The following is a 27,788-nucleotide window of genomic DNA, read 5'->3' on the forward strand; positions in this document are numbered from 1 at the left end:
AAATAGCAACTTTTAGGTGAAAATGTGTATTTTAATTTTTTAAGTTAAAATTGTGGTATTTGTGATGTGATAAGAGAGATTTGTGTGGTATAAATGTAAAGTTTAGATGTTAGATACATAGAATACTTAGGAATTTGATGGTATGTAAGTAAATGCCCCTATTATCCATTGACACACCAAACACCTAAAACTTCAATATTTACATGCGCGGCACTTAAATCTTTAATATTACATAAAAAAATACTACTATTATTAACTTTTAAAAAGAAAAATTCATCTTTTCATATTTGAAGTTTATGATACCAAAGTATTACAAAATGTAAATAGCAAACTTTAGGTGTTAGATATGTAAATACACAGAAAGAGTGGTTTTGTAGGTGAATTTCACTATTTATATACTTCTCATTCTTCCTGCTCCTAGAACTAATTTTTTTCTCATTTCTGTTGTAGGAAGAATCAAACCGGCTCTTAGTGCAGCTTACATCTAATGATCATGCTTTTAGACATTGGGTACTTGAACATTGTGCTAGAATATGCTCAAACATACTGTGATCTTCAAGCTTAAGCTTATATCTTCTCTTTTTCGCTCCATCCTATAGGATGAATCTGGCCAGCCATCTTTTTATCGCGCCGGCACTTCCGAAGATGAGTCATCGGTATCCGAGGCCTCCGGCATTTGTTACCAGAGTCCTGAATTCAGCATTTCAAAGTGCCGAATACCACATTCAAACCATTACTATGATATGACTCTACAGCCGCCGGCGACCACATCAGGGTTCGAAATCTCAGCGAGCAATGCAAGTTACATTCCGTATAATACTTCACGAGCCCAGGAGATTGCATCCGATACTTCTGAAGAACACTGCAAAGAGGTTCAGTGCATCGAAATAATGGATTTGAATGCGAACAAGGATGAGTTCAGTCTTTTGTTGGATGAGGACTATGAGTGTCTGATACCCAAATCCTTTATAGCTCGAGTAAAAGAGGATCAAGAATTGAGTCTGAAGCATCAAAAGAGAAATTTTTCTTTCGGCCTTCGGAATTTCGAAGAAAACATTCGGAATTTTTCTCCGATTCGTCGTACTGAAACTGAAGCTCCTTTGGAAATTCTTCAGAAATCAGAAAAATTTTCGGGTGGGGAGTGCAAATTTCAGGATGTGAAGGGACCTGATAATGACAATAAGGTTAGCGCAAAGCATTGTGGGGATTCTTTTGAAGTGGACATTCCAAGCATTTCTAACTTTGTTGAGGGGCTGAATAAAATGGCTCATGTTCAATATCAGAGACAATTGACTAAGAAACGGGTGGGTAAATTTGGCTTAAATGATATATGACATTCATGTTTTACTATTAAATATTTTATGTGGCTTTTCTTATTTCTGAATCAAAAAAATAAAATAAAAATCTAATTTTTCGTTCATAATGCCATCTGCTAGATGGGAACTCGAGTACCTCTTTTGATGGAAAAAAAAAAACATCTTAAGCAAATCACCATATGAAGCTTTTTTAATTGATAAAAAAACCAACTTTTTCATTTTATTTTAACAAATTATATTTTTTTTATCATAAGAAACTCACAGCCTTTCCAATTTGCTTTTACTGCCATTTCCATTATTCAAGACCTTCTGTGCTTTTTTGTTCTTGTTATTGCAGGAGATGCGTAATGTTTCTCTTGAAAACATTAAGATTGAGAGAATTACAAAAGACTTCACTGCAGATACTGCAGATCCATCGTTGTGTTCTTCAGAATCTCTTTCTCAGTGGGATATGGAATTTGAAAAGCTACAGAAAGAGATTATTGAACTGTGGGACGCCTGCAATGTCCCTCTGATCCACAGGACTTATTTCTTCCTGCTCTTTAATGGCGAACCTGCTGACTCTATTTACATGGAAGTAGAGCGTAGGAGGCTGTCCTTTCTGAAGAAGACGATTTCTCAAGAAAGTGGAAATAACTTTCTTTCTTCAAGGTGAGAACTTTATTGATATGGTGCACATTTTATAAATGAAATTAAGTTTACATTTTAAAGTTTGAATACATAAAATTACTTAATAATAATATCAATGATGATGACAAAAAAAATAAAAAATAAAAAAATTGTAAAATGAGAGAGTCATATATTATAGGGTGCTGGTTTTATTTGGAGAGAGAGAGAGAGAGGAGATTAGGTTTGTAAGGTAAGATTGTTAATGAGAAAAGTGTCAAAATGGTCCGTGACTTTTTGTAGGGTTGCATTTTAGTCCCACTCTCTATAAAAATATCAATTTAGTCCCTAGATTTTCTTAATATGGGTTGAAATATTCTCCATGGATGACTATTTTAGCTCCCATTAAAAGAGTGTAAGAATTAATTTGGTACTTTTATAGACATTTCAATTAAAATAGCTTCATATTCATGGGTCTATTTTGACACTTTACTCAATCGTTATTGCAAAGTCAAAATTTTTAATTTGTGAAGCTTAATAAATGTCTTACGAAGAATTATCCCGCAAAGATTTAGTCATGGACAGACTTTTACAGTGAAGTAATCATGCGGGCTTTATGTGGGGAGTTGAGTTCTCCTCTCGAGGGTTAGTAGTATCCAATATTCAAGAGTTTGTTTCAATAATTGAGCATTTCATTATATTTTTAGTTAATATTGAAGAGTTAAGCCTTTAAGAACTCCAAAATCAAAATTATATTGAAATCAACAGCAATGATCCTAGAATGTAATCATCAATTCGATGAACATGTATAAACATCTTCGTGTGTTTTGTGCGCGTAATCTTATTTCTATTTCATTGTTCCGGATAAATCATGTGATATAACTCTAGAAAAGAATATTGACTTTGACATAAATAGAAGCAACTTTCTATAAACTTGGTTTTCACATATTTAACCATGTAGATATTTTTTTTTCTTGACATAAACCACCACATAACTTTTATTGCATGCAGCATAAAGAATCTTCGACGCGAGAGAGACATGCTTCATAGGAGAATGATGAAGAAGCTCTCGTCGAAGGAAAGGGAGCAACTTTACCGCAAATGGGGCATCAAGTTGGCCTCCAAACAGCGTCGAATGCAGCTGGCTCGGCGGCTATGGACCGACACGACCGACATCGAAGAGATCAGAGAGAGTGCTTTGCTTGTGGCAAAGCTCATTGATCTCCTTGAGCCAGAGAAGGCGCTTAAGGAGATGTTTGGGCTTAGCTTCACGCCGCAAGTGACCCATCGTCGTTCATTCAGTTGGAAGCATATTTCTTCTTTCAGATGAGAAAAAAATGTCATCATCTTGTTTGACATTGGAGTTGAAAGAGGCTGATCAAGCTTCCTTGTATTGTTCTTTACTACTAACTATGGTTTTGTTCTTCCATTGTATTGTTTCTTCTTCTTTTTCTTTTGTGTGATTCATTTGTAGAAAGCTTCATAGAATTATCTGAAATGGCAGCAATAAAGAGTTTATGAGTTGATCGAAATGTTGTTTTCTATTGTTTGTTTTTGTTAGTGAGTTGTTGAGTACTGTTTTTTTTTTTCTTTTATTTTAAATATATATTTGTTTAGTGTATTTTTTATGTTTTTTTTTTTTGTTTTGAAAAATAAATTTGTTTATTTTTAAAAGTAATCTTAATATTTAAATTTTATTTTAAAAATTTTTAAGAATAATTAAATATGTTATGACATGTCAGCTATATGCTATTTCATGTATTTGAATGATTTTGGAGTAACCTTTAAATGTGGTATCAATAAGTTTTAATTGCCAACATATTTTATGATTACATTTATGTTAAATGCATGCAAGATATCAGTTGCAGACTTATGATTAATTCTATCTTAATATTTTTTTTATATAATTTTAAAATCATAATTAACTTTTTGTACAATCTGAGCTATTGTTTTTATATTTGGATGTATTTGAAATTCTTATTGTGTGTTGGTGAATTTGTGATGATGGAGTGTTATATTAACGTCTTAATATTGTAAGAAGATCCAAAATGAGCTAACAACATGATTTTTTTGGGTGAAAAATTCAAAATGGCAAAAGCCACTGGGCCTAACTGAGTTAAAAGAATTCAACTATGTTGAGGTATGTTATGAAATTTCATCAACCCTTGAAGTCGGAAGCAATATTACACAGGTGAGGGCTATTAATGTGATTTTCGCTAAGTGAATGGCAAGACAAGCCTGTGTGGTAGCGAAGACATGGTTGTTATGAAAGAAAACTAACAGTAGATGTCGTACACCAAAAAATTGAATGTAAGCTTTGTCGGTAGCTATAACTTGACGGCGGTTGTGGTTGGGCAATGAGGTTCTAGCAGCGACGATGTTGTTTCGGCGCCGGTGGCAGCCATGTAGTGGTGGTCCGACATTGGTCTTGAGGTGGCAACGATGGTGGTCAGCCTGTTGTGGTTTGCTGGCCAAACAATGACAGTCTGGTGGCAACAAGGTGGTGGTCAAGCAACAGCGACTGCGAACCTATGGTAATAGTGTTTATAGATGAAGAAATTATTCATTAGAGTATTCTTATTTGGATTTAATAATGATTAATTTATATAAACCTACTTTAATATAAATATAGCATACAATTACAAAATTAAAATTTATATTAGAGTAATATCAAAATAATTCTTTATTTGTAAGACAACGCATAGAAAACTTTTACTATTTAATTAGAAAATTGTAAGCTAGTTTTCTAAAGAAGGGGAAGAAAAATCTCATAATTTTTAAAATAAATAAAAAAATATTATTGAACACAACAACTTTGGCATGCATACCACCCAATTCTATATATTTACTTATATAACTCCTAAACATTACTTCCTTACATTTATACCTTCCAAAATTTTCATATTAAATAAAAAATATCACTATTTTAATTTTTAAAATGTTAATCAATTAAAGTCAATAAGAAAGAAGATAATTCATTTTGGTTTTAATGATTGTCTACTTATATGAGGAGTTATTAGGAGTATTTTGATCCCAAAAATAAATTTAGAGGATATTTGTAAGAATATTAGGCCAATGACAAGGTCAAACTTATGCTATGGGTTTTTCAACTCACAATATTAGACTTTTTGTGGGGTAGCAAATATTTTTTATAATTTTAGCATAAGAATTTTTTTTAAAAAAATTATTTTTCACCTTTCATCCTTGTGGCGTGATGAGAGATTAATGACAGGAGAGTTATGGTTTAACGTCTTAGCATTGCACCAAGATCCAACACACACGGACGTCTAGATTTTTTATATGGAAAAAACCTCGTGGTCTGGCCAAAACAAAGCAATCCGCTATAAGTAATTATAAAGTTACACTAATTTCCACAACTAGTAGAGTAGTGTTATAACTTTATACCAAATACAACACTTCAACGTATAGGAAGCTTCAAGAGTCTAGAAAAAATCATCATGAATACGATGATCGTAAGCAGAACAATCGAAAGTTATTGTTGAATCTTTAATACAGTATTATGTGATACAAGCATATTTCAGATAAAACGATGGGAATTAGAATTTATCAACAAAGGTAAGCATAAGCAGTCAATGGTGGTTGACGGCGACCGACGAGCTGGGGTTAGCGAGTACGAATGCCAAAAGCTACCATTGGGTCTTTAGTCCAGAACAAGCTTTGAAATCTATTCTTTTCTCGTAGTCCATCGATTGATGAGAAATTGTTTATTTATAGCCACTCGGGTAGAGGCATGTTAGTCTCTTAGTTCCTAACTTTCTCAACCAACTGGTCGAGCGGCTTATACTGATCACTTTTGATTAAATGAGGTTTTTTTAAATGATTTGAGGGCTTTAATGACCTCAGAACTAAATGAACTTTGGTTCTTTAGATTCCTCTCATCAAGACGTTTGATTTGAATAAAAATATGTCAAATTTATAGTTCATTTGACCATCCAATTGACAATCCAGAACCTCTAAAAGCGCTTTTATGGCTTGATCTGATCTTGATTGGATTCAAATTGAACAAATATTACTATCATTGAGTTCATCTTGTCAGGACTATCAGTTTGATTATAACTCACTGAAATTGGGGCGCTAAATGATTTTTAATTTGAACCTGGATCGTTTCTTGCATATAAATATCTCGAGATTCGTGCTAAAGGAAAAAAAAATTATTAAAATGCATCAATTCAATTTTTCTATTTCCTTAAAATTGATTATACAAAAAACTTTTTATAGTCTTAGCCAAATATTATACATCGGAAATGTGACTGCATGAATCTTGAGAAAATTCAATTGAGCGTATCTAGCATCATTTTGATCAGTTGAATCATGAGTCGACCGAATGAAAGTTTGTCTGAATCAAAGAACAACACATATCTAGACCGACGACAACTAAACTGATGCAAGGGCACTCACAGGATCAATATTAGCTTTGCAAAACTCCCACATGACCTTTTTTCAAGATCTCTCAACCAAAGGAAGATTGCCCATCAGATTACAATGAAGCATCATTTGTCTGATGGAATAACCCTTCCTAAGAATAATGGGTCTTCATAAGGGGCTCTCTCAGAGAAGCCGATCAAACAGTTTGGAATATGAAATGAAGTCAACAATAGTTACGAGGGTCAAAAGATGTTAAAGTCGGTTACAAATATGTAAATGTTCACATTACATGAAGAACAATCATGTAGTTGCCTAAACACCTTCTATGATCTATAAATAGGTGGGTCATTTCCACGTGAAAGACTGCTAAATCTATTCCCGGATAATTAGTACTATTTGTCACTTACTCTCATTCATTTACCTTTACTTTTTGCTCTCATCCGACCAACGCTCTATTCATTAACTGTGAACTGAATGACATTTCGGAATTCAAAAACAGTTAAAAGAAAAATAATTAAAAGTAAACATTTAAATCACTTTTGAAAGGTTCATAAACAACATTTAAAAAGAATATCCAACTAATAGACTGATTCAAAAATCACAAAACAGATTTTTTAAGCACAGCAAATAAATTATGGAAAATATTTATTTTCAGTTTATTTCATTTAATTAAATCAAGGATGGGACCCACCAATATGTCATGAACCTCAAATTTTCATTAAAAAAAAATGGGACATTTACACACAGACCACCCAAGTCCAATTTATTTACATTTCTAAGACCTGAACTTTACTTTTTAACATGTATACCGTCCAAATCTTCCATATTACATAAAAATACCTTTTTTTTAGCTTGAAAACAAAAGTGAAACACACTTTTTCATGCATAGGCATGATAGCATATACGTAAAAAATGATTTATATGTGTATATATATATTGTGCGAGAGACTCGGTTCATTGGTGCGGCCTCTAGCGTAAGTCCCTCGGGTTGGGGGTTCGAATCCCGTTGTGCTATATATGTACACACACAGGGTTAATTAAGTGATATGTATGTAAATCATCTAAAAAAACCCCTTTCATTTGTCCATTTTTTATCTTCATTATACTAACAAAAGTCAACTAATGCTTGTCAACATAGCTAATATCACACTAAAATAACCATTATTATTATATCATTAGGATAACTATGGAGAGTTAAGTTTGCTAATGACATCTTTATTTTAATTACTGCCAATCATTTTCAGCTCTCAAGGGATAATAATTTTATAAATTGCAGTCTTATCAGTAGTTTTTTTACTTAATTATCTTAAGAAGGCATTGAGAATTCTTCTTTTTATTCATTTTTTAGTAATATTTGATGTATTAAATTTATTTTTTACCTTTTTTTTAGCAAATAATTTCTATTTATAAAATCTTATTTTTATTCAATTTAGAAATTAAATATATTTTTTGGTATGTGATCAAAATTTATGTCTGTTTTTAGTTATCTTATATTAACTATATGTCCTTCTAACTTATTTTGTTTAATATAATAAATTTTTTTAATTTTTTATAGTTTTGATGCTATACATTCATGTAAGATTCTACTTTTTTCATATTTAATTTAAACACCCATATATATATATATATATATATATATATATATATTGGCATTATTTATAGGTGATGCGTACTCCGACTTGTTGGTTGGCATTCATGTGTAAGTCTCAGATAGTTGTTTGAATATACCTGTTGCGACGTGAGCATTAAGAAGGGTGGTTTATGTGCAAATATATAAACTTGTATATACCTGTTGCGACGTGAATTATTAGGCACGTTAAGAGTGGTTGGAGGTTCGTATAATAGCCTCTGGTCATTAAAAAAAAAAAATATTGCCATTTTATAATAGAAAGAGTAGGAATAATTTGCAATGCAATTATGGATACATTTTGGATATGAATATTCTAATCAAATTGTAATAAAAATAAATCTTAAAATTATTGAATTCATTTTATTATATATACAAAATAAAAAAAAAATTCAATCAATTTTATATTTTGCCCACCTTATTGCATATATCAAAGTGAATATCATGTTCTCCAAAGTAGACGACCAATATTTCACTTTCTTTCATGAAAAAGATGAAAAATTATATATATATATATATATACATCTACTTTTTACGTGCTAGAAAATTCGTGGCGGTAGAGTAATGAATTATTGTTTTAGCATTGCACTAGAATTCAACACAGATAAAAGAAGAGATGTAAGCAAAAGGAGATACCTCGACTTTTTTACGTGGAAAATCCTTGAAAGGGGGGAAAAATCACGGGGTCTAGCCCAGTTAAAATAATCAACTATGAATGATGAGTACACATGTTTATTTTTCTCCTAAATTAGGGAAGAAGAAATTATAAACTTGTATATCTATAATCTGGTGGCAGTTTTTTGTGACAGCAGGTTGCAAGAGTCATTGTTAACTGTTGTGGAGGTAGCAGTCTGTCCAAAGCGTTGATTGGCTAGAGAAACATTTGTAAACAGTTGCGAGTTGTGGACCACATAGGCTGTAGTGGCAAGTATGGATAACCTTCGTAGGTCGTGGGGGCCGGAGTCGGGAGCTGCACAAGCTGTGAACCACGTAGGCTTTAGGGGCGAGTATGAATGACATCCGTAGGACACGGGAGCCGGAGAAGGGAGCAGCACGAGCTGTGAACCATGTAGGTCGACGTTTGTAGGTTGTGAGGGCCAGAGTCTAAAGCTGCACGAGCTGGTGACCACGTATTCATTGGGTTGAGTATGAATGACGACCGTAGGCCGTCGAGCCAGAGTCGGGAGCTACACGAGCTGTTAATCATGTAGGTCCTAGGAGCGAGTATAAATGACGTTCGCAAGCCGCGATGGCTGGAATTGGGAGCTGCATGAGTTAACGACCACATATGTTATTTTTTGCACATGGACCATGATGATAAGTTCTTGGCCCACAAACGTGAAAGAGTTACTAGATTTTTCAAGTTACACTTCGACTGACGACATCTGATTAATGGTGCTTGATGAGGATAAATGGTGATTGACGGGGGACGACGACGATTGACGGTGGTTGACAGTGTTTAATAATGCCAGTAGTGCTCGACGGAGGTTGGTGGTTGTCAAAGGTGGTCAGCGATAATCAGGGGCTGTTGGCAAGTGTCAACGACGGTCAGCGATGATCGACTGTGGTTAACAATGTCAGTAGTGCTCGACGGAGATTGGTGGTTGTCAAAGGTGGTCAGCGATAGTCAGCGGCTGTTGGCGAGTGTCAACGACGGTTAGGGATGATCGACGGTGATAGGCGGTGGTTGATGGCTGTCGGTGGAGATCGACGGTGGTAGGGATAATGTAGCTCCTTCTCCAAGCCTCAAGTCTCTCTCTCAAGGCTCAAGCTCCCCCTCATGAGAGGGGTAAGGGTCTATTTATAGTATTATGAGTGTCATTAATGTAATAATATAAACCATTTTTATCGAACGGTTCGAAGAGATTCCCTCAATCAGACTGTGTTTAATGGACATTTGAGTGCCTTAACAATGTTGAGCAATCTTGGGTTCGTTGATGGGGTTCGTTGAATTCATCTTTTCGAGACGCTCGATTTGACTATAAACTTGTTAGATTCGACATCAGTTTGACCTTCCCAATGTGTCCGAAAAATTTTCATAAATGATTTAATGACTTGATTTGGACTTGATTTGACTCCGATTAGACTGAATTTGATATAATTAGGTTCGTCTCATCGAGCCGATCAGTTTGACTATAAGTTTGTTGAAATCTGAGCTATGGATGAGTTTTTATCAATGTTTGAACATTCGTTGCTCAAAATATTATCTTAAGATCCGTGTCATACTTCGAAAATTTAGTTGAATAATGAAAATGTGTGTGTGGCATATATATATATATATATATATATAAACAATCCAATAAATAATTGTATTAGTAATAAAAAATCTTTTAGTGATAATAATTTTTTTTTAATTTTTATTATTTTATTATTTTTTTGGAGTGATGATAATAAAACATGGGAAGCGTCAGAATTGAATTACAGTTCTCTTGGAGCAATTTATTAAGAAAATAAAAATCATTATAGGTTGCTTATTGTTATGTTAATCTTAATCATCGACATTAATTAATGAAAGCTGCGTTTATGAAATAAACAAAAAAAGAGGAAAAATAAATAAATAAAACCCCAACTTCACCGCAAATTTGGCTGTAATTTATTGAGTCCTAACCTTCCAAACTTCTATATTAAATAAATATTAATTATTTAAAAAATGCCATTATTATCATAAATTAAAAATACAATAACAATTTTGTTTTAGTGAGTAAATTTTACTGTCTTGATAAAAGGCTGACATTTTAAATATTTTTTATTTATTAATTTAATATATTTTTAACATCTTTTTTTATGTTATATAGTGTACAATATAAGAATATGTTAAAAAACTAAAAAATAAATATTCTTAATAAAAATAATTTTTAAATATAAAATATGTAAAAATGAGATTGTCCTCTTCATATTAATATTTTTTTAATGAGATTATTTTTTATTTTTATTAGACAAAATTAAGATGCTAGTTATCCAAGAAAATATATGTATTCATTTTTTAAATATATTAAATAAAATATTAAAAATATTTTGAAATATTATTTTCATAATTATAATATATATTTTTTAGTTTTATTTAATGATTTAAGAGCCTAAGCACCAGATTGAGCTAAGTCAAATGGCAAGTTGGTAGTTAAACCAAAATGAGATTCAAAGTCATCAAGATTGTACTTATCAAGAATAGGGTATTGTCATGTCTCATAATCTAAATAATTTTTGAGAAACATATAAAAAAAAAATCTTATTATCATCTAAACATTATAATTCCAAGAGAATTTTGTCTATAAATGGTAGTTTGTATTTAAAAATTTAATTCAGTCGAATGCAAAATAAAAAAATTACACATGATACAACATATTTATATTAATACCCCTGTCACTATCTTTTTAGAAGTGAAATATGTATTTTCATTCATAGTTTATAACACCAACGTGTCATAAGTTAAATATCAAACTCTGGGCGTGAGATAAATAAATAATAAGATCTATATGGTAAGTATGTAACTTTCCCTAATAAATATTATCTATCTAATCTAGTTTTATCATTTTGCAAACTAGTTTCATTTTTGTTCTATAGTCATTATACAAATTTGAGCTAAACTTTGTCTTTTGAGAAGATCCTTAAGAGATCACATATATATGTATATATGCTATTGTACGAGCCTCTAGCCACCCCTAATGTAGCTAACAATTCAAGTACCACATTCTTAAGGTCAATTGTGTCTGAGGGGATTCAAACCCTCAACATGGAGGGTTTTATACCGTGGATGCCAATCAACAAGTCTGGGATATGCGGCCCAATGAGGGCCTTTCACATAAAATACTATTTACAAACCAACATTCAAAAGGGCAGCAAGCTAATGATAAATCTAGCATTGACTTTGAAGTTTCAACTTCAGCATCCAGATGCAATTTGTTTAAATTAAGCGGGCGTTCATGCAAATTAGGAAGGATTTAGTGACGGCTTTACCGTGTTAGCAAAATAAAGGAATTAATAATTAAAATTTTTCCTTTTTTTTTTTAAACGCTCTCGACGTTTGCCACGCTTTGTTGGTCGATCTTTGACCTCTCCGATCCCAAGAATCCGAACCTTGATCCCTCGACGAGGAGAAGAGGGATAGGTTTCGCCGGAAAGTAGTCTCCGCCGGAGAAGACGGTGGCGGGGGAATGGGTCAGTGTCAAGGGAAGAACATATCTGTGAAGGAGGATGGGGATGGAGTGGAGAACAGTCGCCACCATCGCCGGAGAAGCACGCCGACGCATCCATCTAATGGCTTCTCGTCCTCCGCGGCCACGCCGACTGCGGCTACGCCGCTCCACCATTCGTTGGGTAACTTCTGGCCTAGTCCATACCCGCCGGGCTCCGCCACGGGGAGCCCCCTTCCGGCAGGGATCGCACCTTCGCCCGCTAGGTCTACTCCTCGCCGATTCTTTCGCCGACCATTCCCCCCTCCTTCACCTGCTAAGCACATTAAGGCTTCGCTTGTGAAGCGCTTTGGAGCGGCGAAGCCTAAAGAGGGAACTATCGTCGAGGATGTCGGGGCTGTAGCTGCGTCACCTGAGGTGGAGAGGCCTTTGGATAAGACATTTGGGTACGGGAAGCACTTTGGGGCTAAATATGAGCTCGGGAAGGAGGTGGGGCGGGGGCATTTCGGCCATACTTGCACAGCGAGGGTGAGGAAGGGGGACATGAAGGGACAGATCGTAGCTGTGAAGATCATTTCCAAAGCTAAGGTGCGTCGGTATGTTGAATTTTTTTTTTCTTCTTAATAATTTCGGTGATTTTTTCTACGTTTTAGTTATTAACTGCCCCCTTTGATTGTTTCCAATCTGATTTTTTTTCTTTTTTTTCTCGTTGGAATTTTCTCAGCTAATTGATTTAACTTTCTTGCTTTAATTTGCTTCATGCAGCCCTAAAAAATTTATGTTTAGTTCTCCCCACTATTCCAATCCATAATTTGAGCTTAAATTAATAAGCTATAGTCAATCTAGAAACCCATTAGCTGATATTGCTTATCTGTTTGTCTTTGAATTAGAGGCGTCAAATTCACTTCCATCAATGATTTTGCTTTTTTTGGATAGTTGAAGTTATGTTTTCATCAACATCTAAAATCATTTTGGATTTATTTTTTGAACCCTCCTCCTTCTCACTCATCTCTACTGAAGGCATATCAGAGGAAGAATGAGGTGCTCTATCACTATATCAAAAAATTAAGGCTCAATTTCATGGCAAACTGTTGTAATTATTATTTTTTTTAGTTTTATTTAGAATTAGAGGGGCTGATTATGTGAGTTTGGACGAAATAATTTGGATTAAAAAACTTATTTATAAAACCATATCAATTAGTCATCAAAATTAAAGTTGCAGCTTGAAGAATTAAAGTTGGGTGAATTTTTGAAAGCGACTAACTTAATTTTTGTAAAGAGTTGAAACCTACTAAGCTTTAGGGTTTTAATCAAGTGAGGAAATCTCCCTTGAATTGGACATAGCAATTTAGCCCCTTCCATATGGCTCAAATGTTGTTGCCAATCAGGAACAATAGTATTTCGTAGCCTCGTCCGATGGTCTTAAGAAATATTGGTGTTTCATATTATAGTAGGTTTTCTGACCATGCAAAAACTTATGTGTTTCATGTTTTCTTACTCGATTGCACCACTCTTCCAACAATATTCATATTCTTATAAATAATTGTATGTTAACATAATTGTTTCACCAGTCTACTTCCGTTTTACTAGACCCCAACCTCTTTTAAAATTCTAAGTGACCAGTTTATGAGTAAATTAGAAGCAAAATGTTTACATATTCTACAATCAATAAATTAATCACACTACAAGGATAGTTTTTCCTTACATAGGTTACCAACTCAAGGGAGTGAAAAATTTAGTTACTACTCATTTGAAAGAAACATAACGAGAAATTTGTTTCAAAATCAAAGAAAGTACAAGTTAGAACAATCTTACGAAGAGAGCACTCCTCACACTCACAAAACTCTTATGGATTCTTCTTTGAAGTGCTCCGGCTACTCTCGGTTATTTTTCGGTGACACCCTTTGTCGTGGCTTGCCCTTTCCTGTTCCTTTCGGTCTCTTCTCCTCCCAAAAGCCTTCAATGCTTGATATTAGGCCAATTTAACTCCTCATATGAGAAAAGACTGGAATTGAGATTTCTAAACTGTAATCCAACCCATACAGGCACCCAAAACTGGCGCTTGTTGCTCTGGTTTAAGGCGCTTGGGCTCCTGGTTTTCTGGTTCTGGGCGCCTTAGCGCCCAAGACCGGTGCTCGGTCCCGGTTCATCCCATTTTGAGGTCGCTGCATCTCTTTTACTCCCCAAGCTGCATAATCACGTGTACACTGCATATACAACCATAAATGTCATGAATAAAAATAACACGAATAATATAAAAATAAAATAGAAATAACATACACATTGGATACACATCATTGTCCATTGATTGTGAACAATGCACAAAGAAAATTCATAACTTCCTAACCATTTATCCAGTGAAACTACAATCATCACCACTAGTTGACTAACATCCTAAATTTTTTATTTGAATTTCTTTTTATCTTTCTATATGTGAAAACCTGCCATAAAATTTTAATTTAATTTTTCTTTTAGAACTCTAAAATCAGTCATCAACTTTCCTAGGCTTCCACTAACCCTAATCCTTGTAACTCTAGTCCACCTTTAGTTTTAAAGTCAAACCATTGTTAATATGGTAATGGGTAACACTAAATATGATCTTTGAGAGGATAAATGAGAGTTGCAGAAAGGAGCTAAAGCTTCAAATGTAATGAGGGCCAGTTGAGGATTATGAAATTTTTTCATGTTATCTTTAATAAAGCATCAAGTCAAATTTTAGTAAATGATGCCAAAGAATGTTTGTCTCAATGGCTGTGAAGCACACTTTGTAAATTAATGGGGCATGTGTTATATCGCTTCAGCATTGTATTTCTAGGTTCTTGTGTTTGTTAGCAATGCGGAGTGGTTAATCTTCTTTTTTCGCTCCACTCTTAATTGCTAGTTTTTTGTGTTTGCTAATGTTGGTCATTGCTTATGTTGTAAGGGAATTGCTTGAAAGGTAATTGTTTATACAATAGTGACAAGTGCTAGTTACATCTTTCACAATGTTTGGCTATCTTTCCTCCATGAAGTATTCCTATCTTTTAAAAAAACATAAGATTATTGTGGGAAAACACTAACAACTACCTTGAATAAGAGACCATTAGGGATGTTATAACCTATGCTACCAACAAATGAATGACGAACACTTGTCAATATAGCACAAAACTTGTTAAGATCTCATCCATGACTTTTATTTCTATTGATGGTTAATTCCAATATCAAAAGACCGCATGGTAGTATATGAAGTTTATACTGGTTATGTAATAGTTCCTTCTGCTGGTTTTTTATTCAGAATTTTATTTTCATTAGTTCATTAATAATTAGATAAATTTTTTTCAGAACTATCATTTTTCACATAGGCAGAATGGCTAATCTGGTATAGTTTTGTAGCAGATGACTACAGCTGTTGCAATTGAAGATGTTCGTAGGGAGGTGAAAATACTAAAAGCTTTGTCTGGGCATAAAAACCTTGTCAAATTTTATGATGCATGTGAGGATGCCCTTAATGTCTACATAGTAATGGAGTATGTCCTCTTTTCAACGGTAGCTTATTGGCTAGATGCTGTTTCGTTTGCCATACATTATGTTTACATCTGTGAAACATGTTTTCATAATGGAATATGCATTCCTTTTTTTGTAGTTCAGTTTTTTTTTTTCTTTTTATTCCTTTTATTTTCAATCTAAACGACATTAATAAATGCAGCTCAATCATGATATGCATTGTTTGGAGGTTTTATGCTTTTTTTCTCCATACTTCACCTCTTCTCCAACAACATTGGTTTTAACCTCATTATTTGTTTTTATTTTTTTTGTTTCTTATAATAACATCCGACCAACGCTTGATTAAATAGTTTTAAAATATGATGGAGATGGAAGATGGAGGAGTAATAAGATGGATTAGAGTGGAAGATGGAGTATGGAGTGTAGCTATGGAGAGCTATCAAGTCACCGTGATCATGGAATCAGAAGTTTCAATGCATTTCAATCACCCGCCTTGTGGTGGAAGGAACATTCCCTATTAATGATGGAAGAAGGATTTGGATGCATTAAAAAAAAATAACATATGTGATTTCTCTCCATAGAAATCATACAATCATGTCATGGAAACCACCATGCCTCCATGGGCCATCCATCACCAAGTGGAAGAGAAGGGAACCCAATTTGGGATAAAATACAACCAAAACTCTGTTATTCATTCATTTTCATCATTTTTTATACTTACATAGAAATTCAAAATAGTTTAAAAATACAAATTTAGTTTTTAAATTATAATATTCCAATTCAAACTAATGGGAGGAGAATTGTTTTCCTGTATTTATTGCTGTTTCCTTTTTCTTTGTCAGGTTGTGTGAAGGTGGAGAATTGTTAGATAGAATCTTATCCAGGTAATCTAGGTTATTCTTAGTTTAAAACCTTCTTGCTATGTCTATTGTTGACTTTTTTGTTTTTTCTTGGTTTTGGTAGAGGTGGAAGGTATATGGAAGAAGATGCAAAGGGAATTGTTTCTCAGATTTTGAGTGTAGTTGCCTTTTGTCATTTACAAGGTGTTGTACATCGTGATCTAAAACCGGAGGTATGTCTCACTAATTCTTATATATTTTTTTCAAGGTTTGGATTATTTGCTTTTGATGAATTTTGACTGATTCCCACTTTTGGTCTAAAAAGAGTGTTTTTAGAATTTGATTTTTTGCATGAACTTGGGGCCTTGTTTTTATGATAATGATTCTGTATTTTTAAATTGTATACAGAACTTTCTCTTCACTAGTAGAGATGAAAATGCACCCATGAAGATTATTGATTTTGGTCTTTCAGATTTTATTCGACCAGGTACTAAATTCTTACATAACTGTGGTGTTAAGCGACCATATATTAGATATATGCTCTGGTAGTTTCTTTACAGTGCATGGACTGAAATTGATATTTTGATTGTGCTACTCGGTCTAATATTTTTGGTCAATGTAAGGACTGGAATAAATTGTAGCTTCAGCAGCTTTTTCTTTGTTTCTGTAAAATTGGTATATGCTGTAGATGTTTCTTTTAAGTTCTCTTAGTGTTAACTTTTACCAACTAGATCTAAAGTTCAAATACAAGAAGAAACTGAACTTCGCAGTGGATCTTATTATTACTCTTTTATTTGAATGGATGTTTTCCATTTACATGTATATTAATGAACTTTCGGAGAGATGGTAGTAGTTACTACCTCAAAAACTGTTACCAATATCATAATGATGAAAAGAATGAAACTATTTTAGTTTAAAATGGTGACTCTTTGGGTGACTAGTTATCTTTCACGTTATTTGGATTTAATCACATATTTTCCTTACATTACATTAATAATTGTTTATGAATTGTGCCTTTCTATGTTATGAGCTTTAATACGTTTTATTGAAAAACTTGTGTTTTGTATTCTTAACCTAAGTTGGATGATCAAAACCTCTAATTCCATTATCTAATACTCATTTAAATTTTCATGCAAAATTTTTTTGTTAGTGTTCTTGGATTGTTATTTTTTCCATAGAATGTTGTCATCAATTTTAGCTTGAAGTTGGTTGAGAAGTAACTGTCATTTTTTACTTCTTTTGCAGATGAAAGATTAAATGATATTGTTGGGAGTGCTTATTATGTTGCTCCTGAAGTTTTGCATAGATCATATAATACTGAAGCAGATATATGGAGTATTGGTGTAATAACATATATCTTGCTATGTGGCAGCAGACCTTTTTGGGCACGTACAGAATCTGGAATATTTCGGTCTGTGCTGCGAGCTGATCCTAATTTTGATGATTCTCCATGGCCTACCATTTCAATAGATGCTAAAAACTTTGTTAAAAGACTTCTAAATAAAGATTATAGGAAGAGAATGACGGCTGCACAGGCTTTGAGTAAGCCTCTCAATATTCTCAAATTACTTTCTTTTTTTTTTCAAAGTTCCTAGGCATGCATTTTTCATCATCCTTAGCCTTTTCGTAGTTGTTTGGTGTCATCTTTTGAATTATCATTCTTCATTTATTTCTATTGAGTGTTGCATGAGAAGTTGAACCTACTTCAAACTTTATGTCAACGTTTATCCATTCTGTTTTACTCCTAATAATTTTTTCATAATTCTTCAATGCTAATTTTATATGCTCATTTAATCGGTGTATTTTCTACCCTTCATTATACCATGCTAAACCACTGAAATTTACTTTTAAGTTTTTTAATCTTCCATAGATGTTATTCCAGCAATTCATTTACTATATATATTTCTTACTTTGTCCTTCATAACTTTTCCACACATTTATGTATAAAAATTTTCATTTCCACCACACTTCATTTAGATATTATCAACTCTTGATTGCCTAATATATGATTTCATACAGTATAATTTGTGTTGTTCTTCTTTTAAAGAAATTATATTTTTAAGTCACGACAACATTATTTTATTGCCTAATACTTTTTAGGCATTTTTTTAATGTCAATCATTCAGATTTTAGAAGTTATATAGACGCTTTATGCCTATTATTTTGTCCAGTAGATGCATTTGCACTTAAAACAATCAGACCTAAGTAACACTCTGCCTTTTAATAATAATTAATTATAATTGTCAATATTACACCCACTAAAACTGTTTTTCTTATACTTTATGTATTTTATTGATCCTTGCTTCTATATTCTAAATAGTTTCTCCTATTTTCTATTCTCACTATTTTTTTTTAGAGGATGTCCCGATGATTAGCTGGATTATAAATCAACCAAATAAAGGCTAATATTGCATTGGTCAAGCTTGATTTCTTTTTTATTTTTTATTATTGAGTTCAACATATGACTTGAGTTTTAAAATTTTATTCAAATTTATTTATTCTTATTGATCTTGAACCAATTGAACTGAGTTTTAAGTAACAATATGTAAAAACTTAATATTTTAAAATAAAACTTATTCTTGATCATAAAAGAAATTCATAAAATTTTTCAAAATTAACACTATTTTACTCATTATTTCTACTTTGTTTTTTCAATTAAATTCCTGATTAAAGATAAATTTTAAATTAATCAAATTGTTTGGCGATTTACTTGATGTTATTTTTCCATCATACTTATTTATATCATCGTTAATATAAATCATTTTTAAGGTGAATAAGATGGGAGAAACTTGAGGCAATAATTTTGAAGTTATTAGATAAGATACTAAATTATTTGAAACCCTCTTTTCTTTTTTTTTGAAACCACTTGTTAAATAACAAACAAGTTCGTTTATGAATGTAAATGAATGAGCTAATCAATGTTCTAATTTATTTTCTTGTGGATTGAGCTTTCAAAATTTTGTTCAAGTTTGTTTTGTTATGTAAATAAATAAAATGTAAATGTGTCATATGGATAAGTAGTGTGCTATTGACCGGGTGTACAAGTTTATTTACTAAATTATCATTTAGAATTGTTGTGTGTAAAGAGTTTACTTCATTGCACCTCATTTTAAATATTTTTTTATTATCTCTCCAGCATATGCAAAAAAATAGATAGTTAATGTTAAATCATTAATTCGCTCCTACACTTGAAAATTTTTGGTCGCTCCAGTATTACTTATAATACTAGTCATTATTTTATTATAATACTTTTAATAATAATGATATATGTTGGGTGCACACCTTTCTTCCTTAATGCACATCAAACAATTTTTATGACATTTGATCAAATGTCTTCTCAAGATCAATAAAATTTATTTTAAGATTCTTTTTGTATTCTATACTTTTCATTAACTATCTTAACAAAATGATTGATTTGTGTTGAATTTTCTAGCATGAAACTAAGGGTTTGTTTGGGACATCTTTCTGTCTATTTTGAGTTACAGATTATCATCACAGTTGTTTGGGGAACGGTTTTCTAAAATATTTTTTTGGTGGGAAATTGTTTTTGTCAACCTAGCCCTTTGAAGTGTGTTGGTTATAAATGATTTTTTGGAAAAAAAAATGTATTTATAATTCTCAAATTAACTTTCTAAGAAATTATTTTATCCACCACAGCTTTGCAACTACTTTTGTGAAAAGCTACAATCACCCAAAACATATCCAAAATCAATTTAATTTTTCTTATTTATGCTTTGTTTTATCTTCTATCATTTAATTGTAAGATTAATAAGTTTGATTATTTTATGACTATCACAATCTTGAAAAACTTTGCTCTTAAATATTTATACCAAAAATGTTTATTCTTCAATCAATTGATATGTTCTTGATCTCCAAAATTTCATTGGAATTCTTTTTCTCTGGATAAAACTGCTTCATTATCCTTCAACTTTTCAAATGCTTATAGGCATCTCATATAGACTGAATGTTTCCTTTATGCATCTTTAAAGCAACCTCTGCTTCACCTTTTTGGTTCAATGGATAATATCACGTGTTATTTTTTTCATTATGATCTAAAATATTTTATTAAAACTCTTGTTTAATAATTTGTAAAAGTTGCCTCTTCATTTTTAACTAAGTTATTATTATATTTGCCACTAGTTCGTTAAACTTATTTAAAGTTTATTGTTCTCATATCTAGATATTGTTTTATATATATATATATATATTTCTTCTTTCATAGTAATAAGCTATGTGGGATAAAGTAACAAACACTATTAAACAAGTAGGAAAAGATATTCTTGGAGAATCAAAGAAAATGTTTCTAGAAATAAAAATAGTTGGTGATGGAATAATAATGTGCAAAAAAATACAAAATATAAAAATACATGTGCAAAAAAATACAAAATATAAGAAGTTATGTTATAAAAATTTGTTTAAATGTAAAAGCTTAGAAAACTAGGAAAAATATCAAACGGCCCACATGAAGTCTAAAATAACAATTTATGATGCTAAAAATTATGTTTTTAGTGATCTTTATTATAGATTAGATACTAAGGAGGGTGATAATATATATATATATATAAACTAGTTAAATAAAGAAAAGATAAAAGTAAATATTTAACTCAAGTAAAGTGTATTAAAGATGAAAATCAAAAAAATATTTTTTTAGAAAAATATATTCAACATAGGTGGGTGAGTTATTTTGCTAAACTTTTTAATGAAGTTTCTGAAAATACGATCTACCTTAGTGTTCTTAATATCATTAATAATAATAAACTGTTTCATTTTTATCGCCGCATTAGTAAAAAAAAAAGTTGAGGAGACTTTAAAGAAAGCAAATGGTGGAAAGTTAGTTGGACCTGATGATATCCCAATTGAAGTGTCGAAATATTTGGTCCCCATTTTGATGCTAAAAATTCTATTTTTAGTGATCTTTATTATATAGATTAGATACTAAGGAGGGTGATGATATATATATATATATATAAACTAGTTAAACAAAGAAAAGAGAAAAGTAAATATTTAACTAAGTAAAGTGTATTAAAGATGAAAATCAAAAAAAAAAAATTTAGAAAAATATATTCAACATAGGTGGGTGAGTTATTTTGCTAAACTTTTTAATGAAGTTTCTGAAAATACGATCTACCTTAGTGTTCTTAATATCATTAATAATAATAACCTGTTTCATTTTTATCGCCGCATTAGTAAAAAAAAAGTTGAGGAGATTTTAAAGAAAGCAAATGGTGGAAAGTTAGTTGGACCTGATGATATCCCACTTGAAGTGTCGAAATATTTAGGAGATTTGGGAGTTTCTTGGCTGACCAAACTCCTTAATATTATTTTAAAAACTAAAAAAATGTTTGAGGAGTGGAGGAAGAGTATTTTAGTCCCCATTTTTAAGAGTAAAGGGGATGCACAGGTGTGTACAAATTATAGAGGAATTAAGTTGATGTGTCATACTTTAAAATTATGGGAGAGGGTAGGTTAAGACGTGTGTTGAGAGGATTTATGCACAAGTGTGCACTCATTATCAATTTGGATTTAGGTCGGGCAGGTTTATTTGGAAGCTATACATCGAAGCTATACATTTATTGAGAGGTTTGATAGAGAAGTTCAGAGATATTAAGGAGGATCTAAATTTGATTTTTATTGATTTAGAAAAAGTTTATAGAAAAAGTGGTTCCAAGAGATATCTTTTGGAGAGTTCTTGAGAAGAAAGGTGTTGATATGACTTATATTCAAGCCATTAAAGATATGTATGCTAGAGTTGTTACTTGTGTTCGAATTGAAGGAGGATTGACCAAATATTTTTCTATTTCTGTCTGATTACATCAGAGATCGGCTTTAAGCCCATATCTTTATCTTTTTGCTTTAGTTATGGATGGTCTTACTCGACATTTACAGGAGGATGTACCTTGGTGTATGCTTTTTGTTGATGATATCCTTCTCGTGGATAAGACGAAAGAAAAAGCCCAAAAAAAATCTTAAATTATGGGGGTCTATATTGGAGTTTAAAGGCCTTCATTTGAGTATAACTAAAATTGAACACATGGAATGTAATTTTAGAGTAGTAGCTCTAGTGCAGAAGTATAACTTTGGGTGATTAAATTATTAAAAGGTGTGAACGATTTAGATATCTCGGGTCTGTTGCTCAAAGCGGTGGGGATATGGATGGGGATGTTAATAGTAGAATTCAAGTTGGTTTGTTGAAGTGGAGGAGTGCTTCAGGCCTTTTGTGTGATAGAAAAGTATCGCTTAGACTGAAAGGAAAATTTTATAAGATGGTGGTGAGAACTGCAATGCTCTATGGCTCTAAATGTTTGCCTTTAAAAGAGAAGCATAATACTAAGTTATGTGTGGCTGAGATGAGATTGATTAGGTGGATGATTGGCTTTACACTTAGAGACAAAATGCGAAATGAATATATTCGTGATGGGGTTGGTGTAGCTCCAGTGATAGATAAAATTATAGGGAGTCGTCTTAGATGGTTTGGTCACATTAAATGCCGATCATCTGATGATCCAATTAGGAGAGTAGATGTTTTAGATTCGACTTATGTACAGAATTCAAGTTGGTTGGTTCAAGTGGAGGAGTGTTTCGTGCCTTGTGTGATAGAAAAGCATCGCTTGGACTGAGAAAATTTTATAAGATAGTGGTGAGACCCGCAATGCTCAATGGCGTTGAAGTTTGGCCTTTAAAAGAGAAGCATAATACTAAGTTAAGTGTTTTCAAGATGAGAATGATTAGGTGAATGAGTGGCTTTATACTTAGAGACATAATAAAAAATGAATATATCCATGATAGGGTTGGTGTAGCTCCGTGACAGACAAAATTAGAGAGTCGTCTTAGATGGTTTGGTCAGATTAAACGTCGACCATTTCATGATCTGATTAGGAGAGTAGATGTTTTAGATTCGACTTATGTTAAGAAAGACAGAGGTAGAACTAGAAAGACTTGGGCTTATCGTATAAAAAATGATCTTAATTTATTAGAAATAAATGAAAATATGACACTAAATAGGACACAGTGGAGAAAAAGGGTTCATGTAGCCGACCCCACGTAGTGGGATTAAGGCTTTTGTTGTTGTTGTTGTTGTTGTTTGTTTAGTAATAAGCTTATGATATTATTATATACTTAATTATAGATTTTTTTATTTACTTTTTTTTAAAGAATTATTGCTTTATTCATAGTTGTTGTAAGCTATTTTTATCTTGTCTTTTTTTAAAGGCAATTTTCTTGCACCGCTTATTTTGCTTCTTTACTCCGCCAAACATTATTTGTATGAATGTATTATTATTCTTGTAAAACTTCTATGACAATCTTCTACTTATCGCACATGTTGGGCTCAACTAAATAATATCAATTTTCTTCTAATTGCATAATATCTTGAAAGATTAGCAATTTCTCATATTTAAGGTTCCACCAAATTCATTTGCTATTATTTGTTTTATAATTATCTTTATACTTTTATTATATGTTTCTATTTGTTATTTTATCATGTATGGTCAAACTTTCTCCAAGAATTGCCTCACTGCTTTGAAAAAAAAATACTCTACATTTTGAAGTGTTATTGTAATACCATAAGGCTAATGTGAAACCAATTATAATTTTTTCTATTGTATTTTTTTTTATCTTTTATTTCCTATCCATTATGAATCTTTTTATAGCTCATCCTAAAAAATACTTCATGTTCTTTTAAGTCAATCTTAATAGAATTTTCTCTTCCTCAATTATTAGTTTTTATTAGTTCGACTATTAGAATTGGTCCTTGAACCTATCTTTGAGCCCAATTTTAAAAGCATAAATACTAGCCGCATTTATAATTTATTCACGAATAGTTACCTTGATAACAATAACCCTATCACTAAAATTTTTCAACTGAACATTTTTCGTTTTCAACTATTTAATAGTTGTTATCCTAACACCACATCTATTACTAAACATAACCCATAAACAAATGTGATTTATATCTTCTAATTGCTGTGTTCACTAATTCTTTTTTCTTTCAATTTAAAACTCTAAATGCCATCAAAGGAATCTAATCTCAGTTTTAAATTTATTTAACCCTTGCATATCTTTTTTCATAAATGAAGTAAGTGATCACATTTCTCTTTTAGGAAACATTCTAGCTAACCCTTGTTTATTTTCATCACAATCAGGCTAAGTTTTGATGTATAATTTATGAATGTTATTCAAGCTAAAACTTGTTTATTTCTCACAACAATTGGGGTCCATGAGTTTTATAATCGGCCGACTAATAGTAACTTCAGCCTTTTTTTCTTAATTTAAGCTTGACATTGGCAATGCTAGTTTTCTTTGAGTTGTGAATAGATTCTGTCTATATGATATCAAAATTATGCTTTTTTTCATTTTCATTTTTATGCTTGAAAATAATTAACATTAAAAATTTTAGATTTTTTTTTTAAAGCCTTACTTTGTGAAAGTTCTGTTTGTGCATTTCATTACCTAAGACTTGCAAGAAATTTTGCATTGCAGCTCATCCTTGGTTGTGGGATGGAAACAGGCAAGCCTCTCTCGATATTATTATATTTAAGTTAGTCAAATCATATATCCGTGCCACACCTCTCAAGCGTGCTGCGCTAAAGGTATGTTCATGTGAGAAATTATTGGTATTTTAAAAGTTTTCTTGCGCATTCACCTCTTGCTTGGACTACTTTTTCCAAGGTTTGACTTATGTCAGAGTGCAAATATAAGGGTTGGGCATTGTAGTTGCTCTATTAGAGAATACACCTTTACATCAATAAATCTTAGACATATAAGGTTGAATTGACATTCGTGTAAAATACACACGCACACGAAGTTCTTAGCTCCCCTGCAAAGTTCTCTGCATTTGAACCGCTTTCTTGCTTGGAAGAAATGTTCGGGATCACACTTTTTATTTGCATGAATAAAAGGATTCTGTGGTGGGAATGTTGTTTTCTACTTTTAAAGATTGAAAATTTTTGTAGTACTAAAACTTGTGGATTTGTATTTATGAAATATTGAAATGTTTGAATGTACCACAAATTTGCTGAGTGGTCTTTATGTCACAAATTTGATGCAAACTAAATATGCTATGAAACTAGGAAGGAAACGAACAAAAAAGAAATTTTTAAACCGGCAAGCTGATGTAGTATGGCTTGGTAACATTCGAAGTTTGAGGCTGTATCTAATGTGTTTTTCATCATAGACAAATAGATGTACTAAAAAATGTCAAATCCACAAATCTTTTGCATTACATCGAACAATTTGATTAACTCTTTGTTTCAATTGTGCTTCATCCCCGCCAATGAGTTTTTCATGAAACTCAATTACTTCTATGAGAAATCTTTTTTTCTTTTCAAATTTATATACTCTGATTTTTTTTCTCAATGTCAGTCCCTCTCTAAAGCTCTAACGGAGGATGAGCTTTTATACCTCAAGTCCCAGTTCAGGTTGCTAGAACCAAGCAAGGATGGGCGCATATCCATCGATAATTTTAAAATGGTTAGTTTTTGCCATGAGAATCTAAAATCTTCTTATTGGCTTCTTCTGCATGCTTTGATCTACGTTATGTATATGGGAAATTTACATACATACTACCCAATTCCTATGCATTTACATAGCAAACACCGAAACTTTCATATTTACGTTTATAATGCTTAGGCGTTATAACTATGCATGAAAAGGTGTACTTCACTTTTAAAAGGAAAATAATAGTGGTGTTTTTGATATGATATCAAAGATTTGAGTGTTATGTATTTATATATGAAAGTTTAGGTGTTAGATTTGTAAATACATAGGAATTATGTGGTATTTAGGTAAATGCCCCTTATGTATTTAGCTTGCGAAAGTATGTTTTGCTTGCAAATAAGCACATTTGTCTACATGTCTGGATCAGTAGACGTTACTTTCCTTTGTCGGTATTTATGTTTTTGTTGTATCTATTTTACAGGAAAATGTTGATTTTGTGTGCTTGTTTTGATGCCTAAATTACCTGGAAGGAATAGATTATATTCAATTAAACTAATGCGAAACACATGCAGGCACTCTTAAGAAATGCTACCGAATCAATGAAAGAGTCCAAGGTTCCTGATATATTGAATATGGTGCGCCATCTGCTCATTAGTTTATACATTATACTATTATTTTTTTTTCTTAGTTCTTATTTTTTTCTCATTATGGTTTTTCCTTTATGCGCCTGATTGAGTGAATTATTCATGGAAGAATATGCTATTTCCAAATTAATATAAAAAAAGAAAATAGTCTGCATAACCAATTGGAAATGGTTCCAACTGGTTATGCAGCTTATCTCGTTCAGCCTTATGCAGACACATTTTTATGACCGGTATGTTGTTAAATATGAATAAGGTCACCTTAGTTCAAGTGAAACAAATTTTTATCAAAATATTCATCTTTATATTGCTTATTTTATTATATCAAATGCTCGATTAAAATTTCTAATGTGAACATGAAATCTGATCAAAATAAAGTCCATATTTTCAACGCATAATTGGTAATCATGCTTATATATTTTTTTCAGTCTCTAGTAAAATAAACAAAATAAAGTACAATAAATAAGATCTTAACTGATTTTTTTTTTTTCTTAATTACAGTTGGAACCTCTTTCTAGCCGAAGAATGGACTTTGAAGAGTTCTGTGCTGCGGCCATTAGTCCATATCAGCTGGAAGCTTTGGATGGATGGGAACAAATGGCCATCAAAGCTTTTGAATTTTTTGAGCAGGAAGGCAACAGAGTCATCACAGTTGAAGAGCTTGCACAAGTATCTATCTAATAACCTAATTTCTCCTGCTCTTAACAATCAAAATTTCCAATCTATTTTAAATCTCGAACACCTAAACTTTGCTTTTTTTTACTTTTCTATCACCCAAATCTTTCGTATCACATCAAAAGTACCAACATTTTCATGCATACGTGGGGTGAAATATGTAAAAACTGAAGTTTAGATGTTAAATTTGTAAGTACATAGGAACTGAGTGGTATGTATGTAAATCTTCCAAATTTCATTCTGCAGGAAATGAATCTGGCTACAACTGCGTACTCTATTATTCAAGAATGGATCAGACCTTCAGACGGTAAGCTCAGCTTTCTCGGCTACACTAAATTTTTGCATGGTGTTACAATTCGAGGCTCCAATATTCGCCGTCAGTAGGCTCTTTTTTCGATTCATGCAATTGTTTCATTCCTATATTCATATTCCATCTGCCTTCCCACCCTTTTTTTTTTTTTTTTGTGTGTTTTAGCACACTTAATAACTGAATTTAGTTGCCTGTAAAGATCAAAATGTGAATTGAAAAGAATAACTTCAGTGGCCTTCTATGTAATTCTATAATTGCCTTTTATAGATGCATTTACTTGAATCTCTGTAGCAGGTCCTTAGTATCATAGACATTTTATCATCCTCATTTAGAGTTCTAT

At 32.1% G+C, this 27,788-nt stretch overlaps 2 protein-coding genes across 2 annotated transcripts; both read left to right on the forward strand.

Annotated features, from left to right (window-relative positions):
- Positions 1–477: 477 nt before the first annotated feature.
- Positions 478–3,252, forward strand: LOC110031850 (kinesin-like protein KIN-7H; the record flags this gene model as incomplete). Its single annotated transcript, XM_020735308.1, is given in 4 exon segments — positions 478–510; positions 600–1,304; positions 1,654–1,967; positions 2,934–3,252. Coding segments are annotated over 4 exon segments (1,371 nt in total), but the record flags the coding sequence as incomplete, so codon positions are not given.
- An 8,672-nt stretch (positions 3,253–11,924) lies between these two features.
- On the forward strand, positions 11,925–27,702 carry LOC110032768 (CDPK-related kinase 3-like). The gene is made up of 11 exons (XM_020736519.1): positions 11,925–12,653; positions 15,441–15,571; positions 16,391–16,432; positions 16,512–16,620; positions 16,796–16,874; positions 17,633–17,929; positions 24,866–24,975; positions 25,748–25,855; positions 26,395–26,457; positions 26,965–27,132; positions 27,385–27,702. The coding sequence occupies exons 1-11, from the start codon at positions 12,087–12,089 to the stop codon at positions 27,520–27,522; spliced, it is 1,812 nt and encodes a 603-aa protein (XP_020592178.1). The 5' UTR covers positions 11,925–12,086; the 3' UTR covers positions 27,523–27,702.
- The last annotated feature ends 86 nt before the right edge of the window (positions 27,703–27,788 follow it).

Source organism: Phalaenopsis equestris, unplaced genomic scaffold, assembly GCF_001263595.1.
Source record: "Phalaenopsis equestris unplaced genomic scaffold, ASM126359v1 Scaffold000002, whole genome shotgun sequence".
NCBI classification, from domain to species: domain Eukaryota; kingdom Viridiplantae; phylum Streptophyta; class Magnoliopsida; order Asparagales; family Orchidaceae; genus Phalaenopsis; species Phalaenopsis equestris.

Bases quoted from the DNA above. Each gene is read 5' to 3' on its own strand.
- LOC110032768 (XM_020736519.1), top strand. From the start codon at position 12,087: ATGGGTCAGTGTCAAGGGAAGAACATATCTGTGAAGGAGGATGGGGAT. The intron at 17,930-24,865 runs GTAAGCCTCTCA...TTTGCATTGCAG, and splicing joins GACGGCTGCACAGGCTTTGA to CTCATCCTTGGTTGTGGGAT. The intron at 25,856-26,394 runs GTTAGTTTTTGC...AAACACATGCAG, and splicing joins CCATCGATAATTTTAAAATG to GCACTCTTAAGAAATGCTAC.